The following is a 17,500-nucleotide window of genomic DNA, read 5'->3' as shown; positions in this document are numbered from 1 at the left end:
TATGCATGATGTTCAAATGAAGAACAAATGTTAGGCACGTGATCCCCAAATGGTCACTGTCAGAATCGTCCTCTGGTCTTAATGGGTTAAGGTGTTACATTGAAATTATACTTTGAAATGATACGTTCATTATTTAAAATAACAGGGAATAATTCCTCTCCTCTCTGCTATAGTGGATTCCTTGTGGCCAGTGTGTGGCTTGTCATAACACAGTGAATTGTGGGCAGTGTGTCAACTGCATGCATGGACCTGACTGGCCCCTTTTCCATCGCATTTGCAAGAAACGTAAATGCATTTCTCCCATTCGCAAGGTAGGAAGAAATACCAGTTGTTTGTTGGTTACTTGCATCCCCAAACCATAAGGTGCATGTTCTCAATGTTATAATAAAGTTTTAGCGCCACCTGTGCACTTTTTCTAGTTGGTGCTGTTTTTTCTGCTCATTCAATGAATTTAGATTTGTGATGCAACTTTTAGAGATTGTCCATTTTCACTATTTTAAAATGTTTTTAAATGATAAAAAAAGGAACCATGTCGGACATAACTGGTTTCCACCTGCCAGCAACGATATCCATGTTTTTGCAGAGAACCTTGTTGCCCCGCATTCAGCTGGGCCAGGCTGATCACAGGATGCAAGAGGTTGGAGAAGGAGGGAACCCAGACGGAGATGCAGGAAAGCATTCTGGAGAACTGGAGGCAAACCGTCTTCACATGGTAAGTGTCCTGATAATGTGCACATGCAGGTGTAAAACACATCCATAGAAGAATACTAGAAGAATTTGTACTTTTGAACTTTTATAGATCGTCTATTTTAACAACCCATTGCCAGCCAAATTTAAATATGAATGTGCGCTTATAACGCCAGGAAATAGCTATATTTAATCATTATAATCACATCAATTTACCAAGCCACGTTGAAATACCATACCACAAAATGACTAGCCTGATACTTCAGTCAGCACATCACCACCCCCTGCTGGTGGGTGGTTTGTAGTGTGGACTGAAGCTGCACATATTTTATTTTATTTCGAGCCGCCTGAAGAGCGGGCGCATTGAATGGGCCAATCAGGGTTGTATGCTTGGGGCACGTGGTTTGGCTGCTCCGGTCCCAGCCCCCTCCAAACAGAGCTCTTGAGCTCACGTGAGACTCGCTCGTGGACTCTGATTGGTGTCCTCTGCCCACGTGAGAGTCTAGTGGACTCTGATTGGTCCGTGAAAACTGTCATGGCGGAATCAGACTCGACTCGTATTATTTTAATAAACGATGCAATAGTGCCGTTTCATCACGTTTTAATACCATTTTGCACTAACGTAAACATGCAGACATATAATATGTTATGAGAAATAACGTATTTTTGCAATGTCACGCCACGTCGCCGTCGCGTGTGTGTGTGTGTGTGTATGTGTGTGTGTGTGTGTGACGTCAATAGGCTTTAGCCCGCCCACGCCGAAGTAGAATCTCCGTCCGTAATTTCAGACTCTCTTCCGAAGTGAAACGTAGTGTGAGATGTCTGGCGCTCGCAGTCAGGCAACAAAAGGACCACTAGAGCGAGCCATAGACCATAGACTGTGGAAGCCCCCATGTTAACCCATGTTAAAACCAAGGTTCACAACATACAAGGATGGGACGATGACGTCGATCCCCATTGACATGAATGGGAGACCCGCGGGCCGCCATCTGAGCTCAATACTGTTCAATTCGTGCTTGATCGTCTAAAACCACCATCAGTATGGGCACCAGAACGTATACAGATGCCACACAGAAAGTTTCCGAATCAAAATCCGACCTAGTGAAGCTGCGTGAGGGTCGGATGGTTTGCATTGAGCCTATAGCAGAGGCCTACGTAAACAGGAAGCTATGGCTTAAAGGTGACGTCATAATCATATCCTTTTTTTTCACGGTTTACGTCTGTATACTAGCCGAAGGTAAGCTAACCGTTCCGCTCCGTCTATTAACCCAAATTAAAAGCTTAAACAATGCTTTTATATAAAAGTCGATAAAAGTCGCTTGGCAGGGAACTCCATAATGAGATTGTCGATCTAAAAGTCGTCCGGCCCTGACTGAGTTAAAATAATTTTTAAAAAAAGAACCGTGGTGGACATACCTGGTTTCCAACCGACAGCAACAACATCCATGTTTTACAGAGAACTAGGGATGAGACCATAAGCGATATTATCGTTTATCGCGATAAAAAACACTAACGATAATCGTATCATGGAGATTTAATTTATCGTGAAATTGTCCTACGTCATGCACTGGGATCAATTCACCTTTATTTGCCGATATACATGCATACTTGACGCAGTCTTTTTTTCACTCTCTACCAAATCTCTTTGCCAAAAAATAGCAGATCTACAAGCTCACAACGTGAACTACTGCATCGGCCCTGATGCAGTATTTTGGCAAGGAGACACTACGCAGCTGGCTTCTTATCTCCTTTGTTTACCTACCCTGCTTCTCCTAGGACACTCCATTCAGACATAATCATAACAATGTGTAGTAGTAAGAATCCCTACAACTAATTGACAGCGATTATTTTTCGATTACTTTTAGGCAACTCCGCGATAGAATCACATTTACACTGCATCTAAAGACTCCACCTTTTGCACAAAAATCGCACATTTTTACCCCAATGTTCCTATCAGCTTCTCCTGAAGCTATTGTATTCGCACGATGTACACTTTGTAGAAAAGTAATGTGTGGGTTTGCTATGCAAATCTTTCCCCAGAGTGTCTCCTACGCAATTTTCGTCATCAAAGTATCAGGTTACAGTTTGCTTCAGCAGTGACGGGCGCGCAGCGAGAGCCTAGCTAGCCGAGAGCCTGTATCTTACAAGAAGTTGGCGGCCCTTCGGGCCACTCGCATCTAGAGTTCGGCCCACTCACCTCTTCACAGCAACATACTGTGTGTGTGTGTGTGTGTGTGTGTGTGTGTGTGTGTGTGTGTGTGTGTGTGTGTGTGTGTGTGTGTGTGTGTGTGTGTGTGTGTGTGTGTGTGTGTGTGTGTGTGTGTGTGTGTGTGTGTGTGTGTGTGTGTGTGTGTGTGTGTGTGTGTGTGTGTGTGTGTTGCTAAAATGAAAACATTGAAATAATGAAAATAAAACATTGGCAGGCCTATTATAGTAATAATAATAACACAATTAGGCCAAAACTTTTTTTTTTTCAAAAAACTTTTTTTTACAAAAAACTTTTTTTTTTAAACTTTTTTTTTTCTCAAATTTTTTTTTCTCAAAAAAATATTTTTTCTCAAAAAAATTACAAATCCATTTGATTGCTGGTATACCGTGAGGGCCCCCGGAGGGGGCCCGAGCTCTAGATTTGAGGGCCCCCGAAGGGGGCCCGAAATTCTAGTTATAATAATGCAAGGGCCAATCATACAGTATAACAGTAACACTCGGATTGGGTGAAGAATGAATAATTATTCAATAATTGTAAATCAATAATTAAAAGAAATATACTTTGAATTCCTGTTACAATCTCTCACTTGCGGCTACAAAGCTATTTCATATGTGACTGGCTTTTCTTTTACTATTTGCAAAGCCTGATCTGTCAGTGTTAACATCTTCCACTTGATTTTCAGATCCAAGTACCATCAAAGATAAAGCAGAAGAAGAAAGGTGGTGCCCAGAATGAGGAGCAGACAGAAAAGGGACCAGAGGTAACAGCTATAGTAATAATTTAGACTCCTGTCCCGTTTGGGAATTATACTGTATGTGTCATTTCTCCAGGATATAATGGTGATGTAACACTTAGTAAGCTACAGCCATATCAATAAGAGGGGGAGGGTCATATCTGAATGAATGCATGACGAAAGCAAAAGATCTAGCTTAACAGGCATACACACATTGGTTTATTTTCGTAAAACACTTTCACCATGTTACGTGTTATGAGCTTGTGGATCAGCTATTTTCTTTACTTTTTGCGAGAAGCGGTCATACAATGTATTATAAAACGGGGCTATTCATTTTTTTAACGCAAAAGTGTCTGTCGACAGCGATGATATGATTCTTGTATAGCACCATTGTTTGGAGATAAATTCTTTGATCATGTCATTTTTCAGTTTCAGCAGAAGAAGAGTCGCAAGTGTGGCTCTTGCCAGGCGTGCCTGTTGAAGACAGACTGTGGAACTTGTGATTTCTGTAAAGACAAGCTCAAGTTTGGAGGCAGAAATACGCAGAAGCAGAAGTGTCGCCTGCGTCAATGCCACAGCCTGGCAAAAGTAGGTGATGTAAATTCTGTTGTACATTTATGGATGACATAACCTTGTAATGTGACATTTACTTTTTTTATGATGTAGATCTGCCATTTTCACTATTAGTTGATCTTTTTAAATAATAATAATAGGGATAATATGTTAATAACAACTCGACAGAAGAAATGGTATTAGGATTGTTTTTTCAAAGCAGTGGGCATAATTTGTTAGCACTGGTTTTCTCTGCCATTCAAGTCCATTCAATTGATTGATTGATTGAAGACTTTATTAGAAGTTTGCATAGGAAAAGGTACAGTTTCATGACAGTACATTTCACTGGTACAAGGTCTACTAAAAGGAGATCCATGAAAAGACTAAGCTTATTTCCACAGGAAACCATTTAAGTATCTCATATAACATTGAATGACAGACGAATAGAACACAGTTCTATGCAGTAGATATGTAAATACAAATAAAATGAAAGAAGAAGAAAACAGTAAGTCTAAACAAACAGTAAGTATATACAAAGAAGGGGCAGGGGAGGGTAGGGCTGGGCTAGGTTTGTTTTTTTACCAGTTGCGAACGGCTGCTGCCTGTAAGTGGTTTTTCAGGGCAATTTTAAAGGATGCTAGGGATCCACACTCCTTTATGGCCTTCGGTAAGGCTTTCCACATTTTGGTGGTATAGCAGAAGAACGAGTTTGACCCTTTGTTGGTTTTTACTCTGGGTTGAAAGTGATCTGTGGCGCTGCCTCTGGTGTTGTAATTATGGACATCCTTAACGTTTATAAAGTATTTTGACAGGTACTTGGGTATCATAGTGGTGTAGTGTATCTTGTACACCAGGCCCATTGCAAGTTGCTGTACTCTGTCATCAACTCTGAGCCACCCCACTCTTAACTGGTGTGTAGCGGTGAGGTGAGTCTGATAGGGAAGGTTAAGCAGGACCCTAATTAGTTTATTTTGGGCTGTTTGGAGTTTAGTTTTTAGGGCTTGTGGGGCGTCACGATACCATATGTGGACTCCGTAGTCAAAGAGGGGCTGGATTATTGCACAAGCTATGGTCTTCAGTGTGTTGAAATTGACCATCGGTGCGATCCTCTGTAGGAAACGAGTTCGTTGGTTGATTTTATTATTTTATTATTATCATCTGGCTATTATCATCATCTGGCTACCCCCGACTGAGAAATGAGATGGACTCACATAGATATTTATGTTTCGACAGAGAAATTTCTTGCCCCGCATTCCGCTATGCCAGGCTGATCACGGGATGCAAGAGGTTGGAGTTGAAGATGGAAGAAACACAGACAGAGATGCAGAAACTCATCCTGTAGAAGAACCAGAGAAATTTCCCAGTGTAAGGAATACAGCGCCTGCCCCAAAACACGCTCTCCTCGCGTCAAACCCGGCGAACTCGGACCGGTCGCAACCAAGTATTCCTAAACCGTAATCTCAAAACCTGGGGCGCCTGCTGGCCTACCGGTCCAGGCTCATACCACATAGACTGAGTGTAGCCTGACAGCGTGTTGCTGGTTCGAGTTCCGATTCCCAACTACCTCTGCTGCGTGTCACTCCCCATCTCTCTCCCTGTTTCCTGTCAGTATACTGTCCTATCAAGAGGCATAAAAGTAGGGTGACCATATTTTCACGCAAACCACTGTTGCCTAAAACCGGGACCCTCAAAGCAATGCGCACGTTACATGAACAACAGTCTCAGTGTTGAATTCAATGAATTTGTTCATGTTTTCTGATTGTTTAGGTGACCATGTTTACATGAAAAGAACATGATAAATGTTTATGCAACCACTGAAAACCGCTACTATTTTAATTCTGGCGAAAACCGGGACAATTTTGTAATGAATGTTGAAAAACGGGACATATTATTGTTATAGTGATATTTGTCGGGACACGCTGCTTGAAAACGGTACAGTCCCGGCCAAAACGTCACCCTACATAAAAGCCCCCCAAAAAACACATCTTAAAAAAAGAAACTTTGCCTAAACCTAATATTATTCCTAAACGTAACCTCAGTAAAACTATGCGTAACCCCAACCTTATTGCTAACCTTAACCTCAGTAAAACAAGTACAGAATCGCTGGGGAAAACGGTCTGTAAACAAAATGGGGATGAGTGTGTTTTGGGGCGAGCCTTCCGGTTACCATTGTAAGTGCCCTGCTATACTGTATGTGGACAGTTTTCAAATCAATTCTCTAGAGGAATCAAGCTAATGTGATTTTCTTTTTTGTGTAAATGTTCTCACTTTTGAATATGGCCAGGCTAATCACGGGATGCAAGAGGTTGGCAACAGAACTGGAGAACAAGAGGAAAATAGTTCTCCCATTGTAAGTACATGATTCGTTTGGATTCATTAATTTTCACTTTTCATTCATCAGCTCTCTAAATACCTGTAAACTAGGGTTGCTGTGGTGTCCGGTGTTAGACGGTGTGCAGGCATACACTGATTATGTGCCCATTGATAATACCATTTACTGCTTTATTGCTGCTATTTGAAGAGGTTGCACTATAAGAAATGTATGGTATTCTGTATACAATGACAATCTTATCTTATTACATTTGTTTTGACAACTTATTTATTGCCTATGGTCCAGATCTGTACACCCAAAGCAGACACTCACAGCGCAGAACAGAGTTTGCGGAGAAATCACGCTAGAACATTTACTTTGACAACAGCTTATTTAAGCAATACGATCTTGTGTTTTTGTTAGTCCGGCCGTCTGTCTGGACGTGTACGCTTTTTTACAGTCTATGGGTTTGCCGCTCTGTAATCACGCTCTGACATCACTGTGATGTCAGGGGAACCACACTAACAGAATCCCTTTCATGCCCATATATGGAGATCCCTGATGTCATCAATTTATCAACAAGCCCATACTAACCAGACTTCATATGGGAATGCCCATATTTGGGAGGAAGACAGCCCATAGCTGTGCGACTCGTTTTACAGAAAGGGATCTCCATATATTGGCATAAAAGGGATTGTATGTCATGAAACTCTGATCAGTTTGGCTGAGTGTCTCAAAGTGTGCAGATCTCCTCTTGGCCTTTTCCTCCTCACGTGTGCTTTGAAGAGACTTTGCTTGTAGGTTTACATTATGCTCGCCTGCACGCAATATTTATCGTCAATTAATGTCCGCCCCCACCATGTCTCATATGCATATCGTCACTGTTGAGCAGAAACCTCGTATCTCCGAGTTTCAAATTTGTACTTTTGTTCACCAAGTAAAGCCCTGCTTCATCATACAAGGCTGTCGCACAACAGTAGTGAAAACAGCCGATCTACAAGCACACAACGCCTCGCGCCGCGAGGCAGCGTGTGCTTGTAGATCTGCTGTTTCCACTAGTTTAGTTCATTTTTAAAATGATAAATACAAAACGAACGGTCTTGGACATACAAGGTTTCCACCCGACAACGACGATATGTATGTCGACATGTTTCTTTTTTGCAATTTTTTCAAAACTTTAGGTAAGTCTAAATTATAGTCAAATTAGCTGGCACTCACTGCGGTCGCTACTCGACCTTAGGGAGTGTTACTTGTCCATCCATCCATCTTCAACCGCTTATCCGGAATCGGGTCGCAGGGGTAACAGTTCCAGCTGAGACTTCCAGATTTCCTCATCCCGAGCAACTTCCTCCACTCCCTCAGGGAGTATACCGAGGCGTTCCCAAGCCAGTGTGGAGATATAATCCTTCCATCTGGTCTTTGGTCTGCCACGGGGTCTCCTCCCTGTGGGACGTGCGTCGAGGACCTTCCTAGGAAGGCGCTCGGGGGGCATCTGTACTAGATGCCCGAACCACCTAAGCTGACTCCTTTCCAAGTGTTACTTGTATGAGTGCTTTATTTTCTCCTGCAGCAATCTTGCTGTTTGTGTCTGGCTGCATACCTTAGCATAGACCACTCTGATTGGATAATACTATCTCAGTCCTATCTTGCACAATGCCTTACCAATTATGCCTAAAACGTTTGAGGTATTTTTTACTATTTTGAAAAAAAGATTTTTAAATAGTTCTAAAAGCTCACAACGGGTCGATGTAGATCGGCTATTTTCACTATTTTAAAATGTTTTTCAAAATAGTAAAAAAACAGTAATAAAATTAAATAGTAGTAGTAAAGAATGCCAAAAAGGTTTAGGCTTAAAGGTCCATTCCCACTGGGTCAGATAAACAAATAAAACAATATCTCTCCATTCATACAGATAAAAGACATGTCACAGATTTCTTTTATCTGTATCTTACCATCCACTTGAATGGAGAAAGATAATTTTGTATCTGTTTATCTGGCCTAGTGGGAATGGGCCTTTGGGGTATGGCAGCAAGATAGTCCTCTTGTTTGCCAGGCATGCCGAGGAGGACACCTGCTGGTTGAAATCGGTACTGCCCACACACTGTAGTTCTGCATGCACATCTTGTCACCCATCATTGTGGGCTCGCCTATAAGGCGAGCACACTCTAGATATTGTCATTATTGTGGGCTCGCCAGTACCTGGCGAGCACACTTTAGATATTGTCATTATTTATTTATTTATTTGTTTATCTAGTAAGTAGACGGGATTTTCGGTTCCTTTCTACTCCTACATACTTAGTGAGAAAATGAAAATAAAAACATCAATGTGTTCAGTTTACAGTGGCGAAGTGTGCTATCATTTTCTATAGCAATCGGCCAAATGGTGGCGCTGTAGGAAGCCTTCGAAAGTGCGATCTTTGAACAGGTATAGCTCATGCTGTGTTTTAGGTACAGCCATGAAACCTGTATACACGTATGCGTCTCCTCATGCCGAACAACTTTTACCCTCTAACTTTTGACCTCTGACCTTTAGGTCTCCCACAATTCGGAATTATATGAAAAACAGTAAAAATCTATCTCCTCCTGGGATTTTCGCGTCAAGTGCACGAAACTTTTTTTCACATGAACTTTGAACCTATATCTACACAGGCTATGTGGTGAGAAGTTTGTACGTTAAATAATGATTTTTTAATAATTCAATATATGTTGCGGTTTTATGCAAATTATTCTTCGGCCTCTAAATCATACATGCAAAGTTACACGTTCATGGCATTTGGCAAAGATGTGGAGGGTTAGTCAAAGTATCACTGAAACCAATTTTATTCCAATTGGCCAAAGGGGGGCGCTATACGAAGCGTCTGAAAATTCAAACTTCAAACAGGCATAAGTCATGACTCGTTTCGTTTGAAGACATGCAACTTGTTACACGCGTGCTTTGACTCAAGCGGAAGACATCTGTGTTGTTGTTAAGTAAGCTCCGCCCTTCGATTTTCCGCCATTTTGAGCAGTTTGTAAAACGCGTAAACCCGCTTTTATTCTGGAATTTTCGCGTCACGTGCACAAAACTTTTTTTACGTGAACTTTGGACCGATATCTAAAGATCTGTCAGATCGGATTTCTTTAACATTGAAACATGCTTTTTTAAATAATTCAAACAATATTGCAGTTTTATGCAAATTATTCTTCTGCCTCTAAAACATACATACAAAGTCACATTTTCATGACAAAATAGTGTAGAGGGTTAGTTCAAATATCACTGAAACCAATCTTACCCCAAATGGCCAAAGGGGGGCGCTATATAATTTTGAGCAGTTTGTAAAACGCTTAAACCCGTTTTTATTCTAGGATTTTTTTTGCAATTTGCATGAAACATTCTACACGCAATCTAAGGACCTTTATCTAACATGCCTATGAAGTGCACACAAAAAAAATATAAAATAATAATAATAAATCTAGCTGCAAGCAGCGATAAAGTGGCCAAAGCCAAAAACACCTCAAATCATGAACACAGCCTGCAATGTGCGTGAAATCTTGTGTCGTTAATTCTGTCCAAGGTTCTTCAGTTGTGCAGGGAAAAGATTAGTCAGGAAGTAGCTAGTTGTAGGCAGTCAACAAACTTTATTTTCTTCACAGAAATATGCAGAATATGAGCATAGCGTCGCCTTTTGCTTCGGGGATTGGAACCAACCTGCTTGGCTCAGGAACAGGTTTGAACCCCGAACTCAGTTTCTGCAGCCACTTAAGTATTCAACACATCAAAGCCTTGTTGAATAAAGGCGGGCCGTCCCACCTGGCCTGTTGACTAGTCAATACGGTGCAGCACCAGAGGGGAGGGGCTGTAGCCGGCACAGAATTAATACAGTTTATAAAGTATTGCCTCAAACTCAAACTTACAACATGATAAATCATTTTACAATCAATATTTCACTCATAACTCAAAATATCATACTCATACAGTCAACTCCTGTTAAAAATGGTTAACCAGAAGTTACTTTTACCCAAAGATCAATAATTAAAACGTCTCTTTCTGAGCAGGGAGGAAAACAGAGGATTCCCTGAGAAGTCTTCACGTCCTATACTGGTTAATCATGAATATATGTTTCTGCTTGCCACATTTGGCAAATCCTGGCCATATAAAAACATATATTCATAACCAGACCCTCCAATTCATGTGTCTTGAGTCTTACACAAGTTTAGAGCCCAAACCATTTTCCTTTATCCCATATTAGAATGTATGTCTACTTGTTGTCACATCCCTCATCAAAAGGCCTTTTAATGAGAGATTCTGACAATCCCGACACACACTCCAATTATGAATATTTGTCCTTGGGACGTTTTAGGGACAGTTTGAGGAATAGAGTGACACATGACAACTGCCTGGCCAAAAGGGGTTTTCCTTAACAATACATTTGGCTTGTCTATATCCTGCTGAGTAGGGTGGGCTTGGGGGGTTTTCTCCTGGCTACATTTAAACATGCTAATTTACAATGCCCCAGACCATGGTGGCTGTGACCACAGCGCAGAGATAATCCCATGCAGTTATAATTCCTTATCAAATGTGTGTACATCTCCCATTTTCACATTCCCCACCAGGAGGCGTCCCACCCGGTGTACAGAATGTCAAAATACAGAAAGTGCACTTTAATCTTAACTTAATAATCAACAGTCTATCTGACAAGATAGTTGAATCAGGTGGAGGCATGAGACCTTCCCAGACGATCAAATCAACATACTCTATTGTCTTCAACCGAGCCTCACAGAAGATTCCCTGTGGAGCTTGACACCTTAAAACTTCACTGCATAATTAAGCCAAGCCTATGTAAATATCAGCATTTGTTGCCAGTGTAACATCTGTGAACTGTGGAATGCATTCACTCAAGTCCCTGTGATTTCCAGATTAGCCCCGTGATTCACTCAAGTCTCTGTGACTTTAGAGTTTAGCCCTTTGTACTCTGCTTTTATGACTTGTACCTTATGAATATGACCCAAAATATACGACACTTGCAAGCACATTCCCAATAGGTCAAGGAACAGATACCACCCTTCTCACATTGGCCTGTTATAGCGCCACCAGCGGGTCAACTTTTGCATAACACATTTTTGGAACAAAATGGACCAATCTTTGACGTCAGTAACGTCAAAGTGAGCACTGCCTGCGATCTTGACATTTTGTACTTTTATAGCCATTGTTTTCTGGCTTGAAGCGAGCCCACAATTGTTTCGAAGGAACAATATTTTTCTAGTTTATTTATCAGGCAGGCAATCAACAGTAGACGGGATTTCGGTTCCTTTCTACTCCTACATACTTAGTGAGAAAATGAAAATAAAAACATCAATGTGTTCAGTTTACAGTGGCGAAGTGTGCTATTATTTTTTATAGCAATCGGCCAAATGGTGGCGCTGTAGGAAGCCTTCGAAAGTGCGATCTTTGAACAGGTATAGCTCATGCTGTGTTATACATACAGCCATGAAACCTGTATACACTTATGCGTCTCCTCATGCCGAACAACTTTTACCCTCTAACTTTTGACCTCTGACCTTTAGGTCTCCCACAATTCGGAATTATATGAAAAACAGTAAAAATCTATCTCCTCCTGGGATTTTCGCGTCAAGTGCACAAAACCTTTTTCACATGAACTTTGGACCAATACCTATACAGTCTATGTGGTGAGAAGTTTGTACGTTAAACCATTATTTTTTAATAATTCAATTCATATTGCGGTTTTATGCAAATTATTATTCTGCCTCTAAATCAAACATGCAAAGTGTTACGTTCATGGCATTTGGCAAACATGTAGAGGTTTAGTCCAAATATCACTGAAACCAATCTTATTCCAATTGGCCAAAGGGGGGCGCTATACGAAGCGTTTGAAAATTCAAACTTCAAACGGGCATAAGTCTTGACTCGTTTCGTTTGAAGACATGCAACTTGTTACACGCGTGCTTTGACTCAAGCGGAAGACATCTGTGTCGTTGTTAAGTAAGCTCCGCCCTTAGATTTTCCGCCAATTTGAGCAGTTTGTAAAACGCGTAAACCCGCTTTTATTCTGAAATCTTCGCGTCACGTGCACAAAACTTTTTTTACGTGAACTTTGGACCGATATCTAAAGATCTGTCAGATCGGATTTCTTTAAAATTGAAACATGCTTTTTTAAATAATTCAATGAATATTGCATTTTTATGCAAATTATTCTTCTGCCTCTAAATCATACATACAAAGTAGCATGTTCATGGCATTTGGCAAAGATGTAGAGTGTTATTCCAAATATCACTAAAACCAATCATACCCCAATTGGCCAAAGGGGGGCGCTATATCATTTTGAGCAGTTTGTGAAACGCTTAAAACCGTTTTTATTCTAGGATTTCTTTTTAGCAATTTGCATGAAACATTCTACACGCAATCTAAGGACCTTTATCTAACATGCCTATGAAGTGCATACAATAAAATAATAAAATAATAATAATAAATATAGCTGCAAGCAGCGATAAAGTGGCCAAAGCCAAAAACACCTCAAATCATGAACACAGCCTGGGATGTTCGTGAAATCTTGCAAGCACATTCCCAATAGGTCAAGAAACAGATACCACCCTTCTATCATTGGCCTGTTATAGCGCCACCAGCGGGTCAACTTTTGCATAACATTTTTGGAAAAAATGGACCAATCTTTGACGTCAGTAACGTCAAAGAGAGCACTGCCTGCGATCTTGACATTTTGTACTTTTATAGCCATTGTTTTCCGGCTAGAAGCGAGCCCACAATTGTTTCGAAGGAACAATATTTTCTAGTTGAGTATGAGTTCATTCGTTGGTGCGAAAATGTAACCCTCCACACCGTGGCAACCCTGGGTAAGATAATGTGAATTTGTTAATGTGTGTTGCTTTTCTCGTTTTTGAATAGGGCCAGGCTACTGACGGGATGCAAGATGTTGGAACACAGACAGGCATGAACTCTGTAAAACTAGAGGAAAAGAGTTTCCCCATTGTAAGTGCCCTGCTTTATGGTACATTAATCAGCTTGGGAGTTTTTGCATCAGTTTTCTGGTTAAACAATAATATGAATGTCTAATTTTCTATGTTAATTTCTCTATCTTTTCAATAGGGCCAGGCTGATCATGGCATGCAAGAGGGACCCATTGTAAGTGCTGGCAAACAACGCTAATAAATAAACAATACTAATGCTTCTCAAAGTCTCCCATGTCTGTTCTGAGGATGAGAAAGCCATTCTTTTCTGTGGTTGATGCTCCTAAGTCTTGGAATGGAACCTCTAGCTTAATTTGAATTGTATTTTTGCACAGTTCAAAGCCAAGATCACTAAACCATTGTCTGTCTGCTTGGCGTGATTTAATTAGTTTTGTTTTATACTTTGTTTTATCTTTTCTTGTGTTTATGCTTTTATTGTGATACCAGTTATATTTATTTACTTGTGATGTATGTGAATTTTAGATTTGTTCCTTATTTATTGTGATGCTTAAATTTTGTACTTTTGAATCATCACAGATTACTGGAACCTTCAGCATGGCTGATGACGGAGGAAAGTCCAACATAGACGGAGTTGCACAATGTCTGTCTGTAAAACCAGAGGAGAAGAGTTGTGCCATTGTAAGTGCCCTGTTATATCGTTGCTGTTGTGTTTTTGGTAAATGAATGCCCGGCCTACTTGATCATACTACACTGTCACACAAAAGTAGCAAATCTGCAAGCTGCTACCTTTGATGTTTTTGAACAAAACGAACGGTTTTGGACTTACAAGGTTTCCACCCGACAACGACGATATTGTCTGTCGGGTGGAAACCTTGTACCGTTCGTTTCGTAGTTATCATTTTGAAAACAATTTAAACTAGTGAAAATGGCCGGTCTACAAGCACACAATCGCGAGGCGTTGTGTGCTTGTAGATCGGCTACTTTCACTAGTTTTGTGCGACAGTCTTGTATGATGAAGCAGGGCTTTACTTTATGAAGAAACGTAAAAAATGGAAACTTGGAGATACGAGGTTTCTGCTTGACAGTGAGTGACGATGTGGTACACTTTTCAGTTGGAGAGTTTTCAGTTCTCTGGATAAGCAAAGCTAATTTTTTTTTTCTTCTTCTTTTAATTTTCTCCCTTTTGAATAGGACCAGGCTGATCACGGGATGCAAGAGGGTCCCATTGTAAGTGTCCTCCTATATGATTCATCATTATACAGTTGGACAGTTTTCACACCGGAAATTGCAATCGTGGTTGCTGTGATGCGAGTCACACTTGCAAATGAATTCCGTCATACCATTTGAATTTATCCCCATTCAAGTAAATGGGGAAAATAAATTCTTTAATAAATGAATGGCCATATATGGGCGCACGACCGGACTATTGCACCAGTAAGATTCCCTAATCGGGAGATAAGCGACGGCCAGGTTGCATACACAAACTTTAGAAGGCAATCGTAGCCAATCAGGAGGGAATATGGGAAATGGGACAGATCCATGTTGATGACATGACTTTAGAAATGAAATGAAGTTTAGAAGTGTACTGCTTTGCGTGATTTTAGGCCAAAATCTGTAGGAGCAGTGTCCAAAAATGTGTTTTGCAAAAATCGGCCTGATGGTGGCGTTAGAAGAGGGCCATGTGAGAAATGAGGGGTGGTAGTTGCCATCCAAGGAGTGTGTGGGCAAAGTTTGGCATGGATTGGGGCAACGGTGCTGGAGGTGACGGACAGACCGACTGACTGACAGACAGCCTGTGGAGCTTTTCATAGTAACTTGCGACCTAACGGTCGCAATTACTGGCCCAAGTGCGTGCCACCAAAACTGTCGAAGGAGTAGCACAGCAAAATAAAGCTTATTTGGGAAGATGGATGGATGGAAGAAGAAAGTCTGACAAGTACTATATATAGTCTGGTTGCCAACCACACTAATAACGTGCATTTCTCTGTGCTACTTTTTTCCCCTTTTTGAATCGTCGCAGATCGCTGGGATCTGCAGCCTGGCCGAGAGCTCTGCCGGGAACGGGCCGGACGGGGGCGAGCAGCAGCTGCTGGTGCTTCTGCGGGCGCTGCGCGCTGCCACTCTACCCCAGCTCTGGTCCGCCATCCTGGTGGAGAAGAAGGGGCCTCAACTGCAGCTCATCCAGTGTGCCCAAGAGTCCAGCATGGCGGACACCATGGTGCTGATCGACCCGGACTTCCGCTATCGGGTCACCGTCCTCAAGCAGCCGCTGTCCCTCACCCACCCTCTGTACGCCCATCACCCATCACGCCTGAACTCTGTGGCCGCGGTGGTGAGCCTCCTGCTGGGCTTGGAGAAGTACAGCGTGTGCCAGGTTCTGGGCTTCTCAGAGCGACCGTCCCCCCACAGCGGGCTGATTATTTTGGAACGGGTGACAACAGCATGCGACTTGCTGGTTAAGGGGAAGGCGGAGAGCTGTGTTTACTGCAAAGCCTTGTGGGGCTAATCAAATTGTGGCACAGGTTTGCAAGGCAAGCAAAGGTATAACATAGAATAGAGTCTGCACACTGGAGATGCTGAAAAAGCTCTGCAGTAGTTTATTGCCTTGTCAACCTTTCGATCAATCCCGTTTTATTGTTCATGTTTGCGTTATTTGTGTATTTGTTTGAGTATGGATTGTTTTGGCACTTTATGTAGTTATTTCATGGTTTACGTTAATGTGAATTAATTTGAATTTTTTTGTTAGCTGTTTTATTGTTCATGTTTCTTTATTTTGTATTTGTATGAGTTCGGATTGTTTTGGCACTTTATGTATTGTTATTTCATGGTTTACGTTAATGTGAATTAATTTGAATTTTTGGTAGTTTTATTGTTCATGTTTGCTTTTTGTATTTGCATGAGTTTGGATTGTTTTGGCACTTTATGTATTGTTAATTCATGGTTTACGTTAATGTGAATTAATTTGATTTGTTTGGTAGCATTGTTGAATAGGGTTTGAGGTTTCAGGGGGGCTGGTTTAAAGGTGGGTTAAAATCGCCATGGGGGCATCGGCAAGAATGCCAGTTGAACATTTGGATTCCATGTGTTATGGTTTATTTTTCATCAACGCATAACAGGCTTGGTTGTCCCAAGACACAGGGAGATGTTGTCGCTGCTGCTGCCAAGGAGAACTGAATGTCTGAGGCATGAGGCAGTTTATATAGGTAGGACTGATTGGAGTGAGTGAGAACAGGTGTGGATTGAAGTGGTAACAGGTGAGGGGTGGAGCTGTCGATGATGATGGGCCAGGGGGAGGGACTGTCCAGTGTGAACTTTTCTACAGCCGCCCCAAATACGACAGTATTTACACTAAAAAAGTCACACTGGCTGTAGGGCCGCCCCATGAACAACAGATGGGTACTGGGGGGGCTCAGGTGGCGGCAGACAAGGGGGCCAAGGTGCTGGGGGAGGCTCAGGTGACCTGGCTGTTGGAGGCGGAGACTGTGGAGCTGGAGGCAGGGCTGAAGGCAGGGCTGAAGGCGGAGCCGGAGGCGCAGGAGTCGGGGTCAGAGGCGAAGCCTGGGCTGAAGGTGGAGTAGGAGACTAGAAGGGTGCCGGGCTGCAGGAGGCGGAGTAGGAGACTAGAAGGGTGCCGGACTGCAGGAGGCGGAGTAGGAGACTAGAAGGGTGCCGGACTGCAGGAGGCGGAGACTAGGAGGGAGCCGGGCTGCAGGAGGCGGAGACTAGGAGGGAGCCGGGCTGCAGGAGGCGGAGACTAGGAAGGTGCCGGACTGCAGGAGGCGGAGACTAGGAGGGAGCCGGGCTGCAGGAGGCGGAGACTAGGAGGGTGCCGGGCTGCAGGAGGCGGAGTAGGAGACTAGAAGGGTGCCGGGCTGCAGGAGGCGGAGTAGGAGACTAGAAGGGTGCCGGGCTGCAGGAGGCGGAGACTAGGAGGGTGCCGGGCTGCAGGAGGCGGAGTAGGAGACTAGAAGGGTGCCGGGCTGCAGGAGGCGGAGTAGGAGACTAGAAGGGTGCCGGGCTGCAGGAGGCGGAGTAGGAGACTAGAAGGGTGCCGGGCTGCAGGAGGCGGAGACTAGGAGGGTGCCGG

General features: G+C 42.5%; 1 protein-coding gene across 1 annotated transcript; it reads left to right on the top strand.

The window, feature by feature from the left end:
* Nucleotides 1-529: 529 nt before the first annotated feature.
* Nucleotides 530-15,919, top strand: LOC308281589 (uncharacterized protein; the record flags this gene model as incomplete). Its single annotated transcript, XM_080721815.1, has 10 exons — nt 530-712; nt 3,579-3,656; nt 4,059-4,217; nt 5,448-5,546; nt 6,466-6,531; nt 13,391-13,474; nt 13,592-13,627; nt 13,990-14,091; nt 14,605-14,640; nt 15,434-15,919. The coding sequence occupies 10 exons, from the start codon at nt 530-532 to the stop codon at nt 15,917-15,919; spliced, it is 1,329 nt and encodes a 442-aa protein (XP_080577941.1).
* Nucleotides 15,920-17,500: the final 1,581 nt, after the last annotated feature.

This window comes from Nannobrachium achirus (genome assembly GCF_963921795.1).
Source record: "Nannobrachium achirus genome assembly, chromosome: 3".
In the NCBI taxonomy this organism is placed as follows: domain Eukaryota; kingdom Metazoa; phylum Chordata; class Actinopteri; order Myctophiformes; family Myctophidae; genus Nannobrachium; species Nannobrachium achirus.
This window is presented reverse-complemented; position numbering and strand designations above follow the sequence as displayed.